Below are 19338 nucleotides of genomic sequence, written 5' to 3' on the forward strand. Positions count from 1 at the left end.
TGGTGCATTCTTTAGCATGGAAGAGCCAGTTGAAAATCACACAGGGTTCAGGGTCAGAGCTGAGCAAAGTATCAAGATTCCCGCTAAAACGAATGGGTTGCATTTAGAACAACTAGCCTACAACAGACGACTCGTCACCCCCTCCCTTTCATACCACAACCCCCAGCCCCCCCCTCTGTGCTTCTGTGGTCGGAACAGAAATGTTGTTTTCTTGTTTCTTCAGTACACACAACTCGTTCACACTTCCCCACCAGACCACAGGCTCTGACCTTTCAACACGCATCTCATACACATCACCTGAGATACGCAATTCTCCCTCACACACAAACATACACTTCCTTGCACACACACACACACACACTCATCCTTCACGTGTAGCACTTTCCCCGGCAGGCGAGCAGCCCCTGGCAGCCCCCACCGAGCTGCTGTTGCGACACAACGCCTAACCCTTCACTACGCCTAACCCTTCACTACGCCTAACCCTTCACTACGCCTAACCCTTCACTACGCCTAACCCTTCACTACGCCTAACCCTTCACTACGCCTAACCCTTCACTACGCCTAACCCTTCAATACGCCTAACCCTTCACTACGCCTAACCCTTCACTACGCCTAACCCTTCAATACGCCTAACCCTTCCAAGAAGGTTTGGTTTGACAAACAAGCAACTCAGGAGGCGAGGGTTGCGCAATGCCCCCCTTAAAGTGCAAGGTGGATGGGGCGTGAGGGGACATGTGCAGGAGCAGGCCTGCTGCAGGGGGGTTAGGAGGCGGGAGGCCTTTAGACTCTTCTGGGCTGCAGTTCTCTCCTCACAGTTACTCCTGCTGCTTGAACTCGACAAGATGAAACATCGATGTTCGTCATACTAAAAGGAATGATGCGTGACATGGAGAATCTGTGGCCGCTGGTTCTAGTGAATACATGAGTGATTCACTGATGTCCCGCAACACAAGAGAGATGGGAACCAAACGGTGCTTGTGTGAGGTCACTTCTGTTTCTGTCTTTTCTTTGTTATGGACACAATCACAAATACACTCAAACACACACACAATCTAGGCTCTGAAGCCAGCGCTATGTGTTCCTGCTCCTGTGTCAACTCACTCTCCCTTTTTGGACATGACAGAGGTTTCCATGGCCTCAGCTATGTCTGGTCATTCAGATAAACTGATCTAAATTTGATATGTAGACTTCACTTTGACAATGTTGAAGAGTTAGCTCGGGCTCAGTGTTTGACTCATACAGGATGTGGTACATCTGATAGTGCTCGCTCTCTCTCTCCCCCCCCCCCCCTCTCTCTCTCTCTCTCGCTCTATTTTTACCTTGACGTGTGATGGGCCCCTTGGACGCTAAGTCACTTCATCTGTGTTGTAGAAGATCGGCGGCTAGAAGTTGTTCTTTTTCTACTCTCCTCATACTGGGCGGTTTCCTGCTAACACCAGCCCCAGGAAAGCTGTCACTCTGAAATGTCACTGGGCACTTCAATCCAGAAGGGGCGAAACAGAAAGAGAGAGACATATCTACCTGAGATACAGGAAGAGGAGAGAGCATCTAGTTAACCAGTCAGATAGAGGAAGAGCAGAATGATCTCTGGTGCACACCTGAACTGACCAGGAGGTTGACCGACAGGGTGAGATTACCATCAGTTAGGGTTCCTATCTGTGTCTGTATGGCACAGTACTAGGGTTAAGGCCTGCAGAACACTGTTACCATGACTTAGTTATGCTGCAACATTTGTTTTATTTATTTAATGTGTATAATTTTGCAGGAAATGTTTAGTATTGCTGCATCCTGCTGTAATTCGATATTTTGGTAGTTGACGGTGTGACAGGTATTTAAGGATTGCGTTTGGAGCTTGTCTGGTGTGACAGGCATTGTCTGGTGTGACAGGTATTTAAGGATTGCGTTTGGAGCTTGTCTGGTTTGTAGACTCTGTGTTCCCATCCTGCTCGGTGGGTTCTGGAGGGTTTCTTGGTGCTTATTTGCACGTGTGACTGATGATGTGACATGTGTGACTGATGATGTGACATGTGTGACTGATGATGTGACATGTGTCAGTCATTTTGGAGGAAGCCGGTCCTCTCATTTCAGTACAAGATGGAAAACCACGACCAACTGTCGAGTCATTGGAGAAACAGACTCTCACACGACTTTAAAAGGCCATTCAATGAGGTCCTATGTGATTTTATCAGCACTTGCAAGACATTTTTGATTACCAGACCCTGTTATGGTTCAAGATAGATATACATATAATATCAAATAATATTTGATTGTAATCTATTCTGTTTTTATATGAAATTACCAGTTTGACTGTGCTATAGTGGTCCATAGAATGTCAGCATCTACAGTCCATGTGTAAAGTTTGCTATGGTAACAGAGGCTGTTAGTGGTTTAAGTGTTTCCATATCCTTAACCCACTCAAACTGTGTGATTGCAAAACCTTTTGTCAGAGGGGCTTATCAGTGCAGCTATGGTGATGCAGTCAGTGGTTTGGTTCAATGCACCATTTGCAGACTCAGCAGACATATCAAACAACATGATGTTGTTTAATCATTTATTGTGTTCTGTGTGACGTTATTAGTTCTATGTTATAATATTCTGTGTGTATGCTGTCCTTCCAGCCTGCAGCAGTGATGGAGCCCCTCTGGAGTGTGTGTCTTCTCCTGCTCTCCATCCCACTGGCCTCTGCTCCCCCGCCTCCTCCCTCCCCTCCCTCACCTCCTCCAGGTCAGAACACCTCCTCCCTCCCCTCCCTCACCTCCTCCAGGTCAGAACACCTCCTCCCTCCCCTCCCTCACCTCCTCCAGGTCAGAACACCTCCTCCCTCCCCTCCCTCACCTCCTCCAGGTCAGAACACCTCCTCCCTCCCCTCCCTCACCTCCTCCAGGTCAGAACACCTCCTCCCTCCCCTCCCTCACCTCCTCCATGTCAGAGAGTTTGCAAAGTGATTTGCAAAGTGATGGCATTACATTACTAGATCTGTTATCTATCTCATTCCTAGATGTATTATTGACCTCATTACTAGCCAGTTCACCTGGAGTCTAGGTACTCTATCTGCTTTCCCAGGCCCTTGGAAGTCTGTGAAGGCGTGAGGCTGAGGGCTGAGTGTGGGCTCATCATGCTGTGTGTTCCTCTCAGGCCTGTCTTGTGTGAGCGACCACGTCAGGAACATCACCTGTGAGTGGAACAGCTCCGGTGCGGCGCGTGGGGAGGCCTGCAGGATCCAAGCGTCCGGTCATGGTTGTGTGTAAGTGACACATATGTGTCCTTAGGAATTGTTTGTACATTGTTCGTAGTTGCACATTTTTTGTGTGTTACAGCTTCATCAGATTTCAGTAGTTACCGTGGTTACCATGGTGGAGTAGCGAATGCTTGTATCCGTAGCGACGTGTGAGATGTGTGTGTAACACTTTTTGTTGTCTCACTCAGAAATCTAAGTTGTGCGTTGGAACCACTGGGTCGCCCGGGTGCTGTCCTGCACAGGTGTGGATTTGCCTGCACACGTGTGAGTCAATTCGACATTTTCTCACTGTGCTTACTCCTAATGTAAAACATGATAAACACTAAGATTTAAGATTTTTTTTCCTCAAAGGAAATAATGAATCCTTTTCAGTTGATTAGAGCGCTTGAGGAAGAACACAAACACACAACTTGTCTTCCTTTTCAGAACTTGAATTCAGCTCTGAGGCTGACACTCTGGCTGAAGTGTGGAGAAACTGTGGTGACTGAAATCAGAAAGTTCAAACCATCAGATCACAGTAAGGACATCTGATGGGCTCCCCCTTCTTTAGGGCACCTGCAGTGTTTATATGATTCAAAGTATTTATAGTGGCAGTATATATAGTATCAATAGTATTACAGTGTTTATAGTATATATAGTGTTTATAGTCTTTATAGTCTTTATAGTCTATAGTATTTATAGTATTTATAGTATTTATAGTGTTTATAGTATTTATAGTATTTATAGTATTTATAGTCTTTATAGTCTTTATAGTATTTATAGTATTTATAGTGTTTATAGTATTTATAGTGTTATAGTATTCATAGTATTCATAGTATTTATAGTGTTTATAGTGTGTATAGTGTTTATAGTGATACAGTAATATTGATAGTGGTACATAGTGGTTATAGTGGTACAGTAGTATTGATAGTGGTAGAGTAGAATTGTTAGTGGTACAGTATATATATACTTATAGTGGTACAGAAGTATTGATAGTGGTACAGTATATATATACTTATAGTGGTACAGAAGTATTGATAGTGGTACAGTATATATATACTTATAGTGGTACAGTAGTATTGATAGTGGCACAGTAGTATTGATAGTGGAACAGTACAGTGTATTAATTGGGCCTGGCTGAAAAAGTGTGAGAAGCACCCCAGAATCCCATGCAGGGTTAAGGTTAGGAGGAATGCACAGTATCATTTACATGACGTTTGTCTGTGTGCGTCTGTGTGTGTGTGCGTCTGTCTGTGTGTGCGTCTGTGTGTGTGTGTGACAGTCAAAATGAATCCTCCTGGTGTTCCTCTGATCGACACCAGCTCCAACGACACCAGCGTGTCCTGGGGCCCTGGGGAGCCTCTCTCCACTCTGATCTTTGGCTACAAATTCCAGGTGCAGATTAAACAGGAACACCAGCAATGGGAGGTAAGTGGGATGTGAGTGTGTGTGTGTGTGTGCGTGTGTGTGTGTGCGTGTGTGTTTGTGTTGATGCTGAAAGTGTTTCACTTCCCCTTCCTCTCTTGTGTGTGTGTGTGTGTGTGTGTGTGTGTCAGGATTCCCTGATATTGACCCGATCCAAGTTGGAGCGCAGCCTGACTGTGAAGATGAAGGAGGCTGGAGTGTACCAGGTCAGGGTGAAGGTCCGTCCAGATGACCAGTACAAGGCCCAGTGGAGCGACTGGAGTCCCACTTCCTCCTGGCGGGCCGAGGGGGAGGGAGGGACAGCAGACAGCCCAGATGTGAAGCTGCTGGACTGGACCTCAGTAGTGGTGCCATTTGTTGTGGTGGCTGTTCTGACTTTCATCATTGTGCTACTGCTGGTCCTCTGCAAAACGTGCGCAAAGAAGGGGTTAGTCTTCTTCAATGTGTGTCTGTGTGTGTGTGTCTGTGTGTGTGTGTGTGTCTTTGTGTATGTTTATTAGTGCGCGCTTGTGTAGGGTATTAATAGTCCATAAGTATATTTTGGTTTACATTTGTGTCTTTCTCTTCTACTGGGTAGGAAACATCCACAGCATGTCCCCGACCCATCTAGATACTTCCACGCCCTCAACTCTGTCCACGACGGCAACTTCCATGTAATCCCTCACCTCAGTTTCATATAGTGTCTGTCATGATCAATCCTGACAACACACACTGCCTCTGCGGCCATGCAGCCTCACTGTGTGACGCAACCTCACATTATGGAGAAAATGTACATACACCCACACCCACATGCACACACACACACACCCACATGCACACACACACACCCACACCCACACCCACATGCACACACACACACACCCACATGCACACACTCACAAGTCCTTTCTGTCCCAGATGGGTGGAGGATGATGATAACAGTGTCTTCTTGTCCTCTAGAGCTGGCTGAGCCCCATGTTTGCTGCTGAAGCTTTCCTGCCAGCCCTGCCCTGCCAGGACATCTCTCTGCTCCAGGTGGCTCAAGCTGTCGTCCCCTCCACCTCTACCGCAGCGACATCTGCCCTCCTGTACAATGGCCCCGCCCACGGCCCCGACAGCCCCGCCCACAGCCCCAACAGCCCCGCCCACAGCCCCGAAAGCCCCGCCCACGGCCCCGACAGCCCCGCCCACGGCCCCGACAGCCCCGCCCACGGCCCCGACAGCCCCGCCCACGGCCCAGACAGCCCCGCCCATGGCCCCAACAGCCCCGCCCACGGCTCCAGTGGAGAAAGCAGTGGCCAATCCTCCTCCTCCTGCTTTTCCAACATCGGCTACTTCCTCTCCAACTACCCCAGCAACCTGCGTGTGGAGTCCTGCCCCGTCTACTTCACCTATGAGGAAGACCCCCTCCACCCCCTGCCCTGGCCCTCCCTCACCAGGCCAGACTCCTATGAGCTCCTGCTGCGCCCGGGCATCACCCACACCGCCAGGCCCGGCTGCTGGAAGGAGCCTCGGAGCCCTGATTCAGGGATCAGCGAGGGCAGCCAGATCCCGTCCGAGGATGAAGAGAGTGTGAACGATGTTGGAACAGTTCAGTTCAATCACCCCCCTCCTCTCTTCCTGCCCCCCCTCTCCCGGGTCGCTTGCTTGATGCATCACGGGGAAACTCCTGCCCCCCCCGCCCTCTCCCAGGCCCCCATCCCCCCAGGGAAGCCCCCCCCCAACCCGGATGGGGACTCTTCCCTGGTGCATGGTGGCAGCTACAATGCCTGGCCTGTAGACTGCACTCTGGCCAGATGCTCATCCATGACCATTAGGCCATGTGGAGGCGGGTATCTGACCATCAAAGAGCTGCAGACCACCTACAGCAAGAAGTCCATTTAAGGGCTGGTCCGGCTGCAGGCTGGTCCGGCTGCAGGCTTCTTCAGCTGCAGGCTGGTCCGGCTGCAGGCTTCTCCAGCTGCAGGCTTCTCCAGCTGCAGGCTGGTCCGGCTGCAGGCTCCGTCCTGATCAGGGGAATGACATCATGATTTATTAAACAGCATGCTTTATGTAAGGGGTCATGAGATCATTGTCATCATTTTGCCAAGGCTGGTAAACAGATTTGCAGTGATATAGATGTGTTTTATTTCTGATTTAATGTCTTTGTGTTCTACTGTAATGAGCTGCTGCTGGCCTCACCTGTCATGGAGCTGTTAGACACGACTGTTGAAACTGTATCTGTATACGTTTCTATTAGGGAGCATGCACGTTGTCTTTCTAACTGCCCTTACAAGCATTATATTCATATTGTATCTGAGTTCTTGTCTGCATACTGTTGGGAATAGTGGATTGCCATTACATTGATACTTTATCTCAACTGACAAAACATTGTATTTTTAATCAACTATATTGCAACTATCTTTTTTCTAATGTATTCTTAATCAGTATGTCTTGCACAGAAACAGAACGTTTGCTCTAGTTGTATTTACACTCACTCAGCTTGCATGAGCACCAGAATAAACTTCAGAAAGAGGTCACCCATAGTGTATCTGGCTGAAGGAGTGTCCAGAGCAAAGGCTCCTGGGTATGTGTGTGTGTGTGTGTGTGTGTGTGTGTGTTTCTCTGTGCATGCACGTGTCTGCATGAGTGCATTGTGTCGTTGTGTGCATGACTTTGTGTGTGTGTGTCCTGTCAGGTGGTCCTGTGCTTGAGCAGGAGCGTGTGTATTAGTTATGTGGTTTGACATTTAACTGGGACACCACTGGTTTCCGCTTCTTTCACCTACTTGACACAAAGAGCTCACATGCTCGTCTGAAACACAACAACACAGGAAAAATCGATGATAAAAACGAATGATATTGGAGGTGTTGAGATGAAATTGTTACATTAGCAACCGCCTCTGGAGAACAGTTTCTGAGGCTTGAGATTCCTATTAGATGCCTCATTATGAAAGGATGTTGGACAGACGCACACACCAGATCATTCCTACATAACTAGAGTGCTATTTGATCATACACATCACTATTTGGATTTAGTACTAGATACTACATCAGAATAAGTGATTCTGAAAAGATTCCATCTGGAATGATGGAGAAGTGCTCAGCGTTTAGTAGTTCATGTTGTGGTTAGGGTAAGTGCCCTTCTACCAGCAGTGGGCGACAAAGCTCAAATGACAGTTAGACTTGGACAGGTTTGTTTCTCTGTGTTCTACATCATGGTCTGTCTCTGTGTTCTACATCATGGTCTGTCTGTGTTCTACATCATGGTCTGTCTCTCTGAGACATGTTGCAGAACTCATTTACCTCTCTTAGACCATCCTGTTAGTAGAGGACAGTGTCTGTATGTCTCCATGTGAAGCACACTGGTGCTGTGTCTGTGTCTCCACCCAGACACGAGGCGAGGAGGTAAGCTATTGAGAACCAACCCTAACTTTGCTGGTATTGGAGAGGGTTTGCATGCACATGAGGCACACAAACACACACACAGAGTGGCACCTAATTAAAACGGAAGGATATCTAACATAGCGCCTAGGAGTCTGATGTAAAAATACTGTCTGTGGGCAGCAGAAGATGTTTTCTGATGTGAGAATTGGAGGGTCAGCAGCCAGGTACGTACGAGCGGACACCTGGAAGGTCAACCTGGAAACTGCCTGAGGAATTTTAGCAGGTCAGGTACAGCTGTACCCTTGCATACAACTGGACGAGCAAGACTTCGAAACTGAGAGCAAAATCCAGATAGGGAGAATAAAAGACTTAGATAAGACTGAGAAACAGACAGAGGAAGCTAAAGGGAGGAGAGTATAACCTTGGAATCAATCACAGAAAAGGCCAAATGTGTCTATTTATAGCCTATGAGACAGATGGAGAAGAGCTCCTTTAATAATATAACTGCACAAAGTTCGGAGCAGGCTGAGGCAGGAGAGCCAGGCTAACTGGGTTCGGAGCAGGCTTCAACAGGAGAGCCAGGCTAACTGGGTTCGGAGCAGGCTCCACCAGGAGAGCCAGGCTAACTGGGTTCGGAGCAGGCTCCACCAGGAGAGTCAGGCTAACTGGGTTCTGAGCAGGCTCAGGCAGGAGAGCCAGGCTAACTGGGTTCTGAGCAGGCTCAGGCAGGAGAGCCAGGCTAACTGGGTTCTGAGCAGGCTTAGGCAGGAGAGCCAGGCTAACTGGGTTCGGAGCAGGCTCCACCAGGAGAGTCAGGCTAACTGGGTTCTGAGCAGGCTCAGGCAGGAGAGTCAGGCTAACTGGGTTCGGAGCAGGCTCAGGCAGGAGAGTCAGGCTAACTGGGTTCGGAGCAGGCTCCACCAGGAGAGTCAGGCTAACTGGGTTCGGAGCAGGCTCAGGCAGGAGAGTCAGCCTAACTGGGTTCGGAGCAGGCTCAGGCAGGAGAGTTAGGCTAACTGGGTTCGGAGCAGGCTCAGGCAGGAGAGTCAGGCTAACTGGGTTCGGAGCAGGCTCAGGCAGGAGAGTCAGGCTAACTGGGTTCGGAGCAGGCTCAGGCAGGACGAGCTAACGCGCAGCAGATGTGCTCATGTTACACGTGTACACAGCGTCTGCTCCCCCAGCCGTGGCTAGCGGAGCTCTCAGATCCGACTTTTAGGTTTCCGTAACATCGGGACGGAAAGGCTATTGTTTATTTTGCCTGTAGAGCACATTCACACAAGGACTTTGAATTAGGTAGAACTGTCTCCTCCATCTCTGTAATCATACTCCATCATTTTAGCTGGTGAGAAACTGCCATATCGCAACATCCTGCTGCCTGCCAGCAGTAAGACCTCACTGTTAAACACAACGACCAGGACTATAGGACTTTGGCTGGCACAAGGTTTTTTATCAATAAATCAAGTTATTGGCATCAGATCCATACATGTTTTTGTCATGGTCCTTGCAGGATCCTGTCATTTTCATGAGTTACTGACTTTTAATGACTGAGGAGCGTCGCGGTCCTGTTCTTACAGACTGTAAATGTCATGTTGAATTTCATGCACAGTAATTGATGGAGAAGCTTACTGCCAACATAAACGACTCTATTTGCCAGACATACTCTGGACGAATCAGAACATGGGCAGAGCCAAATAGCAGAGCCAACTATAGCCTATGTATAAAGCAAACCACTTTTTTCGATTATTATGCATTGCAAGGTAGGACGGAGTCGAATTACATCTGTAAGTGAACATGGACAAGTAGGGATCTAAATGGTAGTGTGTAAAGAGATAGAAAGTGAGCAAGCGAGAGAGCGAAAGAGAGCGAAAGAGAGCGAGAGAGAGCGAGAGAGAGAGAGAGAGAGAGCGAGTGAGAGAGCGAGTGAGAGAGCGAGTGAGAGAGCGAGTGAGAGAGCGAGCGAGAGAGAGAGCGAAAGAGAGAGAGAGAGAGAGCGAGTGAGAGAGCGAGTGAGAGAGCGAGTGAGAGAGCGAGTGAGAGAGCGAGTGAGAGAGCGAGAGAGAGCGAGCGAGAGAGAGAGCGAGAGAGACTGATTAAGGCGTTTTAGGTTATTCTGTGTGGATGTACACAAAGACAGACACAGACGTAAACCAGGTGAGTTTAACTTTGCTTTGCCGCATTTACTATCTATCAATCAAACTGACTCTGTGGAACCGCATTTCAGATGCCCGCCGCAGCAGCAGGTTCCGTTTTAATAGATAACTTCAGAAATACTCTTGCTCACTATTTGACAAAATACCTACTTTGTCAGCGCACGTGTATATACTTGGGCTTTTTAACTCCATTGAAGAAAAAAAACACATTCAAACATATTTAACTTTAAGGATGCACCACTGAACCAACGCTACGTGGACAGACATCCTTAGTAGGGTATTTACAAGCTTTTAGTAGGCCTATGCCTTTTATCTATCTATATTCAAATCGCGTCTATATTTTATGCGCTACATCTCGACCATTACACACTTCAACTGAAGTTCTGTCCCCTGTTTGATCTGTCTGTTTCTCTTCACTTAGCCCAAGCACTTTACTGTGGAGCGAGTTGACTGTGGACTAGCCGAGCAGCAAACGCCTGACACAGTATCAGACAGGCTGAGCTCTGGGCTTGGAGGCCAGACATGCCTTTCCTTATGGACTTTAACTCAAACAATGTGTGCTTCTGTGATTGTGGACATGTCTGGGTCAGTGACGCAGCTGTTTCACATTCACCTTGCGACTGATAGTGCCCCACAGATTCAGTCCAATGAACACAACTTTTTAACTAGTGCTATTACCAGGTGTACTAATGCCCTCTGACGTGTCAGTGCTGTGTTTTGGATCTTATATTATTTTAGCAAAGAACGATGATGTGAATTTCAGAAACTAAATCAGAAGTGGTTCTGAATGACCTCTGCTCTGGCTTTGTTTGGCCATTCCTAACTCTCCTCTCTCCTCTCCGGGATAGTAAATGTTTTCTCTGGAACAGGTCTCCTCTTCTTTTCCACAGTTCAGGAACACAAGAAGACATCATGTGCCAACTGCTAAGCTCTGACTGTTCTTCAGTGTCACCATGTGTTTTTTAAGAATAAGAAGAAATTGCACAGCATTGTCATTCTCATAAATACTTAGGAGGGGGCAATACATTCACAACACTTCCTGGAAGCCAACATGACCTCTGACCTTATCCCTCCTCTCAGGTGCAATTATGTTTGACAGCCACCTCCTGCTCCCCCTCCTACTCTCGCTCTCCTGGGTGGTCTCTGTCCCTCCCCCCGGCACCTCCTCTGGCCCTTGCCGCCGGTGCTGCGACCCCCTGGAGCCGCATGAAGGCTCCTCCAGCCTGGCCTCGGAGGTCCACACCTACATCAACATGACGATCCTCAAAGGTGGGTGGCATTAGCTATGACACAGGTCAGATATGAAGCTCCTGGTTGAGTTGAGCTATGACACAGGTCAGATAGGGTTAGGGTTAAGCTCCTGGTTGAGACAGAAGTGGAAGCAATGTTGTCTGTGTTATTCTGCTGAGTTGGGAAGAAAACATCAGCCAATCCAGATCTTTCACATCAGAGCCCAGCTGATGGCTCAGAGAAAAGCCTTGAAATACCTTCACTGTCAGACGCTCCGTGTCGCAGGCCTGGCCTTGTCTGACATGTCAGAGGCCCAGTTAGGGTCGAGGCTGTTCTGGTGCACCTGTGCTTCAGTGGGTTAGAATGTCACTGTCCTCGGGGGTTCCAAGGAGAATTCTGGGACTTCATGTGGTTCCATTCCTCCCACCATTCCATCTGTCAGCCAATCGAGTCCAGGCCAAGTTCAGAAGCTTCTCTTGGGGCTAAAGAGTTGTGTTCATTCAGGGCTCTTTATCCTGGCCTCTAACTGGCTTATGTGGCAGAAAAATGACCACTACTATTTGTGTGGGTGTTTCTGTTTCTGTCGTTCAGAAAGAAAGAGAGACGAAAAGAAGGAAAGAACTTAGTGGCTTTTTTTTAGGAAAAATGTACTGTTGAAGTTAGACAGAGCTTAAACCTCAGCGTTTCTCCAAAATAGTTTCTAAAATGGAGCTTTTTGAGGACTGCATTCCTGCAACTGGAAAGTTGTCAACAAAGTGTTTGCAGAAAGAGACAGAAACAAAACAATGATTTAATCCATATCCATATTTAGTTTAGTTTAGTGTCTTTATCCTAGTTTGACAGGAGCCACATCTGGTGATGTTGACCTTGGTTTGATTCCAGCTCATCAAACCATGATGTCACATCGTCTCAGATCAGTATAAGCCTAATTTGATCAAATTAGGACATTATTTTATCTAAAGGGACTTACAAATAGTGCATTTAGAAAGTACGGTAGAAGATCGAGGATCAGAAGTGCACAGACCTACAGTATCCTGGTGGTCAGAGTCTAGAAACACTCTGATTCGCCAGCCACATGGACAAGTAACCACATCTCAGCTAGCAGGCATGGCCAACCAAAAAGACTGGTACAGTGCAACAATGACATCTCAGTTACAGCTAATAAAGATGGGAACAAAAACAACCAACAAAGCAGTCCAGTCTTGTAAGCAGTGAATGTGTTCCGTTATGACTCACAGGAGACAAGGGTGACCGTGGGGACAGAGGGACACCAGGTAAAGCAGGCCATGGCGGGCCTCCAGGGGTCCAGGGCACCATGGGCTCTAAAGGTGACAAAGGTTCAGCGGGCCTCCCAGGGGACCCCTGTAAGACCCAGGATTCAGCCTTCTCTGTGGGCCGCCGCAAGGCCCTGCACAGCCTGGAACATTACCAGGCCCTGGTGTTCGACACGGTCTTCGTCAACCTGCATGGCCACTTCGACATGTTCAAGGGCAAGTTCTACTGCTTTGTTCCTGGGATCTACTTCTTCAACGTCAACATCCACACGTGGAACTTCAAGGAGACGTACCTGCACATCATGCAGAACGAGCGTGAGCAGGCCATCCTGTACGCCCAGCCCAGCGAGCGCTCCATCATGCAGAGCCAGAGCCTGATGCTGCAGCTGCAGCTGAATGACGAGGTGTGGGTAAGGCTGTACAAGCGGCAGAGGGAGAACGCTGTCTACAGTGACGACGTAGACATCTACATCACCTTCAACGGGTACCTCATCAAGCCCACCAGCGAGTGAGGCCACGGAGGAGGGAGGGAAGGAAGATGGGAGAGGAGGGGGGGAGGGGAGGAGGGGAAAAGAAATGGTCATAGATAAAGGTGAGTCTACTTCATGAATCGCCCCTAAAGAATGAGGAAAGGAAGAGGAAGAGTGCATTCTCTTCCGACACTATCTGGGGTGGGGGACGACAAGGTTAGATGGAGGGAGGGCAAGGTCAAAGGTGAAGATGAGGCTACCTCAACAACCAATCAGGAGTGAGAAACCATAGGGTGGGTGGCTCGTAGTGCAGCTGATGTCCTGGATCTCGTTACCTCCCAGTGGAGAGCAGTGGATAACCAGATGCATGAACCAGCAGTCCAACAACCGCACTGGAGCGGTCACTGATGCAACCAGGCACAAGATGGCCTTTCCAAACCACACACAGCGAAATTCCTTTGGGCAGCGTGTCTCTAACAGAGTAGGCTGCCTTTTTCACACTAGACACACCGCCTGCACAGTAGCTTCAAGGGTTAGGGTTAGAATTTAAAATGACAATCTTGACCTAATAAAAAAAAATATATATATATGAATGTCAGAGTAATTAGAGGTTCAAAACATTCTTGTCTGGCACTTAGCACTTGTTGGATTCCAGTTGTTCATCATGTTTCATTTATAGGACTTTTCAAAGGTTTTTAAGGCGTTTTTTGCCTGTAAGTCTCAGTCTTATTTTCTTTGGGGCCTTGTGGTAAAGGCTGCCCATAACCTTGGTGCTTAAACGTGTGATAGTTTATAATAATAGTTGCAATAATGCTTTCCGTTGCCTCACTGCATGATAACTTGTTTGGTAGACTCAACCTCAGCTTCACCAAGACAAACAGTAACAGAAGTGAGATTTCAGGATGTGATGTTCCAGCCTCCCATTCACCATCCTGCTCACGGACCCACGGGCTCAAACTGAGCACTGGACGTCAGTCACAAACGGCTACACTTCATCCCCTGGTTCAGCTTTGCTTTCAAGTGTACTAGAATGTCTTGCTGGTGCTTTGTCTAATTGGTGCTAAAGTGATTTTTTATTTTATCCAGATTTTGTACATATATTTGAAAAATAGTATACACTGTTTGTCAGCTGCAACCTTTTCAGATGTTATGCCACATGAGAATAAACATATTGACAGACTGAAACAAGGGATGTGTTATTGGAAGCCCTGTGAGGTTTGGTAACGCTGTGTTCACACCCAACAAGAAGCCTTTTTTCACAGTGTCACGCAATATTCTTTTTCTCAATTTTCTTGATATACTGTGTCAGAAAGTTCACCGTAAATTCAGAAAATAAATGTAGAAGTTACTCGTTGTAATCACATATGGCTTGTTAAAGGTGTTTATGTTCCAGGTCACCCATTTTAGATCCAGGCTCATGCTATAAGGTGTAGCTATAAGGGTTAGCCTATACTCCATCAGCTGTTGGGGCTGATTCAGGTGTCCAGGAATTTCGTGTCCCATGAAAAGATATTCCACTGGTCCCCTTAAAGAGGATGGGTATAGCTCAGTGGGACAGAGTTTGACTGCAGATCAGAGAGGCCACAGGTTCAAATACCCCGTTAATCACCTTGTATAAAAGTGTCTGCTAAATACAAACTGGTGAACTGAAAGGTTCATGGCTGGTTTAGTTGTGGAAGAAATTGTATTCCAAACTAGTGGTAATACTTGCAGAGGGAGATGCAGCTATTATGTGTTCACCACTAGAAAGTAGCCTTGTGAAAAAAATTTGGGACACAAACACGATCACAATTACCCAAACCACAGGCTTCGTCATGCCATAAACTTTATTTCTCGTGTTCAAAAAATTAAGCAGAAGTTCATACTTAATATCACGTTATAATAATACTGAAATAAACTCTTTCCTGCCTAAAGGTCCTGTGTGTGTTTCCCCCTGTGAGAGAGGAAGCGGGAAGCAGGGAGATGGTTGGGTCTGGTGAGGTGGATGCAGCAGTTGTTATACAGTCCTGTTCTGTTCTCTTTGCTAAGTTTCAGGTATAAATGTGGCTTTTCTGAAGTTAAACTGTGGGCCTTAGGGGTTTCATGCAGGCACCATCTGAGCCATCATTTCAAACAAATAAATAATAATAATTAAGAACAAAGGCAATAAAACGATGACGATTCAACATGAACACCCTCTCCTCTGGGTGTAGTAAGGTTTGTAACACAGATTGTTTCCATGAAACAACATACTGTACAAATCACACCAGAGTTTCCGTGTGTACAAGCACACTTACAAATACCTAGAAGACAAGGTACATAAGACCCACAGAGGAGGAGCCCTTAAAGCACATGTACATAGAGCACATGATGAACAAACACTGCTTTCTAATCCCCACGGTCTGAGAGAGGCCCCCAACAGGCCAACAGCATATCAAAGATACAACGTTTTCATAAAGAGACTAATTCAACGTAAAAAGTCATGATACAAAAATATTTTTGTATGTTGTTTTTTTTTTTTTTTGGGCTGTGTAAACTTTGTTTCCATAGCAACCAAAAGGCACTGTCTCCTTCTCACCATCTCCAGGCCAACATCAGATCTCCATAGCAACAATACTGACTATCCGGCCTGGACAGTACAGAACAATGACCCTGCCAGACCAAAACACGACTGACCATTTAGCCTCAACATGAGCCCAACCCAGCAGTGAACTGCCAGGACCTCAACAGCAGCCTGCTGTGTCTGGGCACACTGTACAGCAATGACCAATCAGTTGGTAAATGCACACTTAACACAAATGCTACATAGCCTGTAGCTGCAAGCCTCACCCCTTTGACCCCCCCCCCCCCCCCCCCCCCCCACAAAAAAAGGCTTTCCTGAACATGTCCCTTATTCAGTGTGACACCATAATACTGACATTGGTATCTTATGCTGCACGGCAACACTGTGAATGGCAACCAGTTACTGGATTTAAACAATGTCGGTATCGGAAATTTCACTTCAACACATTATAGTAGAATTCCTTGATCAGGCATCAATTGTTTTTCTATAAGACAAATGCCCAAAATGTTGTCTTAATCTGCAAATGGCTGACACAAAATGACACATGAAAAAGACAAGAATGGCGAGGCCTCCTTCTCTGGTGGAGACAGGTCAGAACACCACCTAGCCAGGCGGTGTGCTTCATCTCAACACTCAATGGTTACTCTGAGTCACACAGAGGGTTTTTCCCCAACGTCCACTTCTGAACTGAATCATGTGCATCATACAATCAACACACACCTGACCACAGCCCAGTCTCCTGGTGCACAGCCTATCACAGCCTGTGGCTCATGTACTGAAATTGTGATTTTCTTTTTTTTCCCCTTTTTGAACTCGTTCTACTATAGCAAACATTCTACACGTTTCATGCTGAAACAGGAACAGAGCATACGCCTAAAGCTCAGATCTGACATCACGTGTGTCAGTTGCTGCCAATGTGAGAGACACATGGATTTGCAACTGCCCCAATATATATTTTTTCTTCCAGATTCTGAGGTATAGATGCTAACAGCAGTCAAAATGTAAAACATAACACAAATCCCTTTCATGCTCGATTGTAACAAACAGTACACCAAGACGTTGTTCATTAAAATTAGTTTGCTCTAAAAGTGCCTCTAAAAATGTAAAAATATTTGAAAACAAATGCCCTAAACTCCTCACCAACACCCAGGCTTCTATCAGTAGGGTGATTTCATAGCTACAAGGGGTCTGTGACATCACAGATGTAATAATCTGTGTCACATAAAAAATGCAAAGGCTCTGTGACACAGCCAGCTACGAGGATCAGTGAAATCCCAGCATACAACGTGTGACATCACAAGTCTTCTTTCTGACATCATAGTTTGCTACAGGCGTTTCCTCACCTGTTCCACCGGGAGTTTAAACGTGAGATTCAAACGCAACAGAAACATGTACCATCTACATAACCCACAGCAGAGTAGAGTTCACACCTTCTACAGCCTGGTACACTTGGCAAGAGAGCGTGTGTGTGTGTGTGTCACATAAGTATCAGTCATTTAGAAGTGACTCAGGTTTTTCATATCCAAACAGTCTGAAGTCTGGCTCATAGAGCCTGTACAGTTCCCTCCGGGCCACTAGGGGCACTGTGCTGAACCAGTCGGCCTCCCAGCTGCTGGCTGTCAGGTTCCTGTGAGAGGTGGGGAACTCCACCACGTTGTCCACCTTCAGGATCCTCAGCAGGTGCTCCGCGTCCTCCTCCACCGTCTCCAGGTGGCCCACAAAGTCATACTGGATCTGACACGGATGGCACAGCCGGTACACCTGGCGCCAGTGCTCGTTAAAGGGCATTTCTGTCTCCGTCTGGGGGTCCAGCAGGTACTGGATGAACTGGGAGAAGGAGGGGCGGAGCTTCGCGGCAAAGGCCTCGTCCACCGAGGTGGGCAGGTCTGAGTGGTTGCCGTAGCGCCGGAGTATGACCTGGGAGAAGCGTTTGTAGAACTCCTCGTTGCGCAGCTGGAACTTGTTCCGGAAGGCGGAGATGAGACGGACGAAAGGGTCCCTGACAAACAGGAACTTGGTGTACTTCTGAAGCTTCACCTTCAAAACCAGGTCAAAGTTCATCAAGAACCATGGAAACAGTAACAGATCCACTTGAGATCTTAAGAATATAAAGTAACATGTTTTTTGAATGTGACATAGTTGATTCCTATTTTTATCTAAATATATTGATTCAAAATACAAAACTTTTAAACTATTCACTGCAGCCTCATACACGTGGAGATAAGGTCACCAGTGTTAAGAATTGATCAAACAATGGGGTAAAAATTATGTTTTAAGTTTTACGTCAATAAACTATTTACAGGAGCTCCTTCAAATTCAATGTGAAGAGGTTCCACTGACCTTCATGAGGTGGCGGGAAAACTTGCCGTAGCGTTTCCAGAACTTGTTGAAGGTGAAGTGCAGGCTGCTGTTGTGGACCATGTCCCGGGGCACGGCCGAGGGCTCACGGTAAGGCACCCCATCCAGGAGCATGCTCTCACTCAGAACGATCATGATGCGCTTCCAGTTACTGCACGCCACCTAGCGCAGCGCAGAGTTAAGGCTTAATAAAACAGTAGTGTACAAAACATTAAAGTAAGGTAAAAACAGAAAAGTAAATGGTTGGTATTATCTCCAGGTGTGTGTGTATCTTGAGCCCACACTGAGGTATATGATGCTGTGCGTCTGTGTCCAGACCTTGGGTACGTAGCAGTAGATGATGCCGTGCCGGTCGTCCACTATCAGGTGGTCCAGCTCCTTGTTGGGGATGTCGTCGAACGTCCGGTTCTTCCCGGGGAAGCTGACAGCGTCGTCGTGGCACAGCTCCTGCAGCCTCTGCCGGCGAGCGTCCTGCCGCTGCCTCTGCTCCGGCGCCACGGGGCCCGCGTGGATCTTCCACTCCCTCGGAGGCACGTAGCGCTCCTCAGCACGCTCCGATTGGTTGATGGGTTCCTGCGGCGCGGTCTCGGTGGGGTCGGAGGTCCCCTCCAGGAACTGGTTGACGAAGGCGTCGATGTCGGACAGGAAGGAGGGGACGTGGGGGGTGAGGGGGGCGGGCTGGGGGGGCCGGGGGGTCCTGGGCCCGGGGGGGGAGATAGGGGAGACGGGGGTGTGCAGGTAGAAGTGGGAGGCCCCAACATCGTCCCAGTAGAGGATGATGAACAGGATCATGAAGACGGAACCCAGGATCAGAGAGATCCGGAACAGCCGGGACTTCCCCATGGTGTGGGCTTCAGGAACTAGTCACTGCCCTGGGGCTCACCGTGCTGGGGCTCACCGCGCTGGGGCTGACTGCGCTGGGGCTCACTGCGCTGGGGCTGACTGTGCTGGGGCTCACTGCCCTGGGGCTCACCGTGCTGGGGCTCACCGCGCTGGGGCTGACTGCGCTGGGGCTCACTGCGCTGGGGCTGACTGTGCTGGGGCTCACTGCCCTGGGGCTGACTGCGCTGCTGCTCTGGGTCAGGCTGGCTGGACGCGCTCCTCCCTCACCCCAGCTCCATTTCAGCATGCCCTGGAGACACACAGCAACACTACACTGAGGTAGGTGATCACCGGCTGTGTGTAACTGCAATCTTTTCACAGCAAATGGTTCCTGACGGCTGTGAACAGGCCTCCACACATGCGTGTGATTACACGTGGGTGCACACAGTCACACATAATGTAGATGAGGATGGAAACGGTTTGAACAGGTTGAAGAATGCAGCTTT

The 19338-nt window shown here is 48.0% G+C and overlaps 3 protein-coding genes across 3 annotated transcripts; 2 read left to right on the forward strand and 1 right to left on the reverse strand.

Moving 5' to 3' along the window:
* The first annotated feature begins 1313 nt into the window (after positions 1-1313).
* il2rb (interleukin 2 receptor, beta) lies at positions 1314-7134 on the forward strand. The gene is made up of 9 exons (XM_047038115.1): positions 1314-1627; positions 2619-2724; positions 3136-3244; positions 3427-3502; positions 3665-3755; positions 4500-4645; positions 4774-5069; positions 5220-5295; positions 5582-7134. Exons 2-9 carry the CDS (start codon positions 2631-2633, stop codon positions 6503-6505), a joined length of 1812 nt encoding a protein of 603 aa, XP_046894071.1. The 5' UTR covers positions 1314-1627; positions 2619-2630; the 3' UTR covers positions 6506-7134.
* A 2892-nt stretch (positions 7135-10026) lies between these two features.
* c1qtnf6a (C1q and TNF related 6a) lies at positions 10027-13168 on the forward strand. The gene is made up of 3 exons (XM_047037508.1): positions 10027-10137; positions 11217-11405; positions 12605-13168. The coding sequence occupies exons 2-3, from the start codon at positions 11225-11227 to the stop codon at positions 13150-13152; spliced, it is 729 nt and encodes a 242-aa protein (XP_046893464.1). The 5' UTR covers positions 10027-10137; positions 11217-11224; the 3' UTR covers positions 13153-13168.
* A 3288-nt stretch (positions 13169-16456) lies between these two features.
* Positions 16457-19031, reverse strand: chst12a (carbohydrate (chondroitin 4) sulfotransferase 12a). The gene is made up of 4 exons (XM_047037507.1): positions 18973-19031; positions 18329-18882; positions 17993-18172; positions 16457-17689 (listed from the first exon to the last, which is right to left on the reverse strand). Exons 2-4 carry the CDS (start codon positions 18851-18853, stop codon positions 17141-17143), a joined length of 1254 nt encoding a protein of 417 aa, XP_046893463.1. The 5' UTR covers positions 18854-18882; positions 18973-19031; the 3' UTR covers positions 16457-17140.
* Positions 19032-19338: the final 307 nt, after the last annotated feature.

The sequence above is a fragment of the Hypomesus transpacificus genome, chromosome 17, assembly GCF_021917145.1.
Source record: "Hypomesus transpacificus isolate Combined female chromosome 17, fHypTra1, whole genome shotgun sequence".
NCBI classification, from domain to species: domain Eukaryota; kingdom Metazoa; phylum Chordata; class Actinopteri; order Osmeriformes; family Osmeridae; genus Hypomesus; species Hypomesus transpacificus.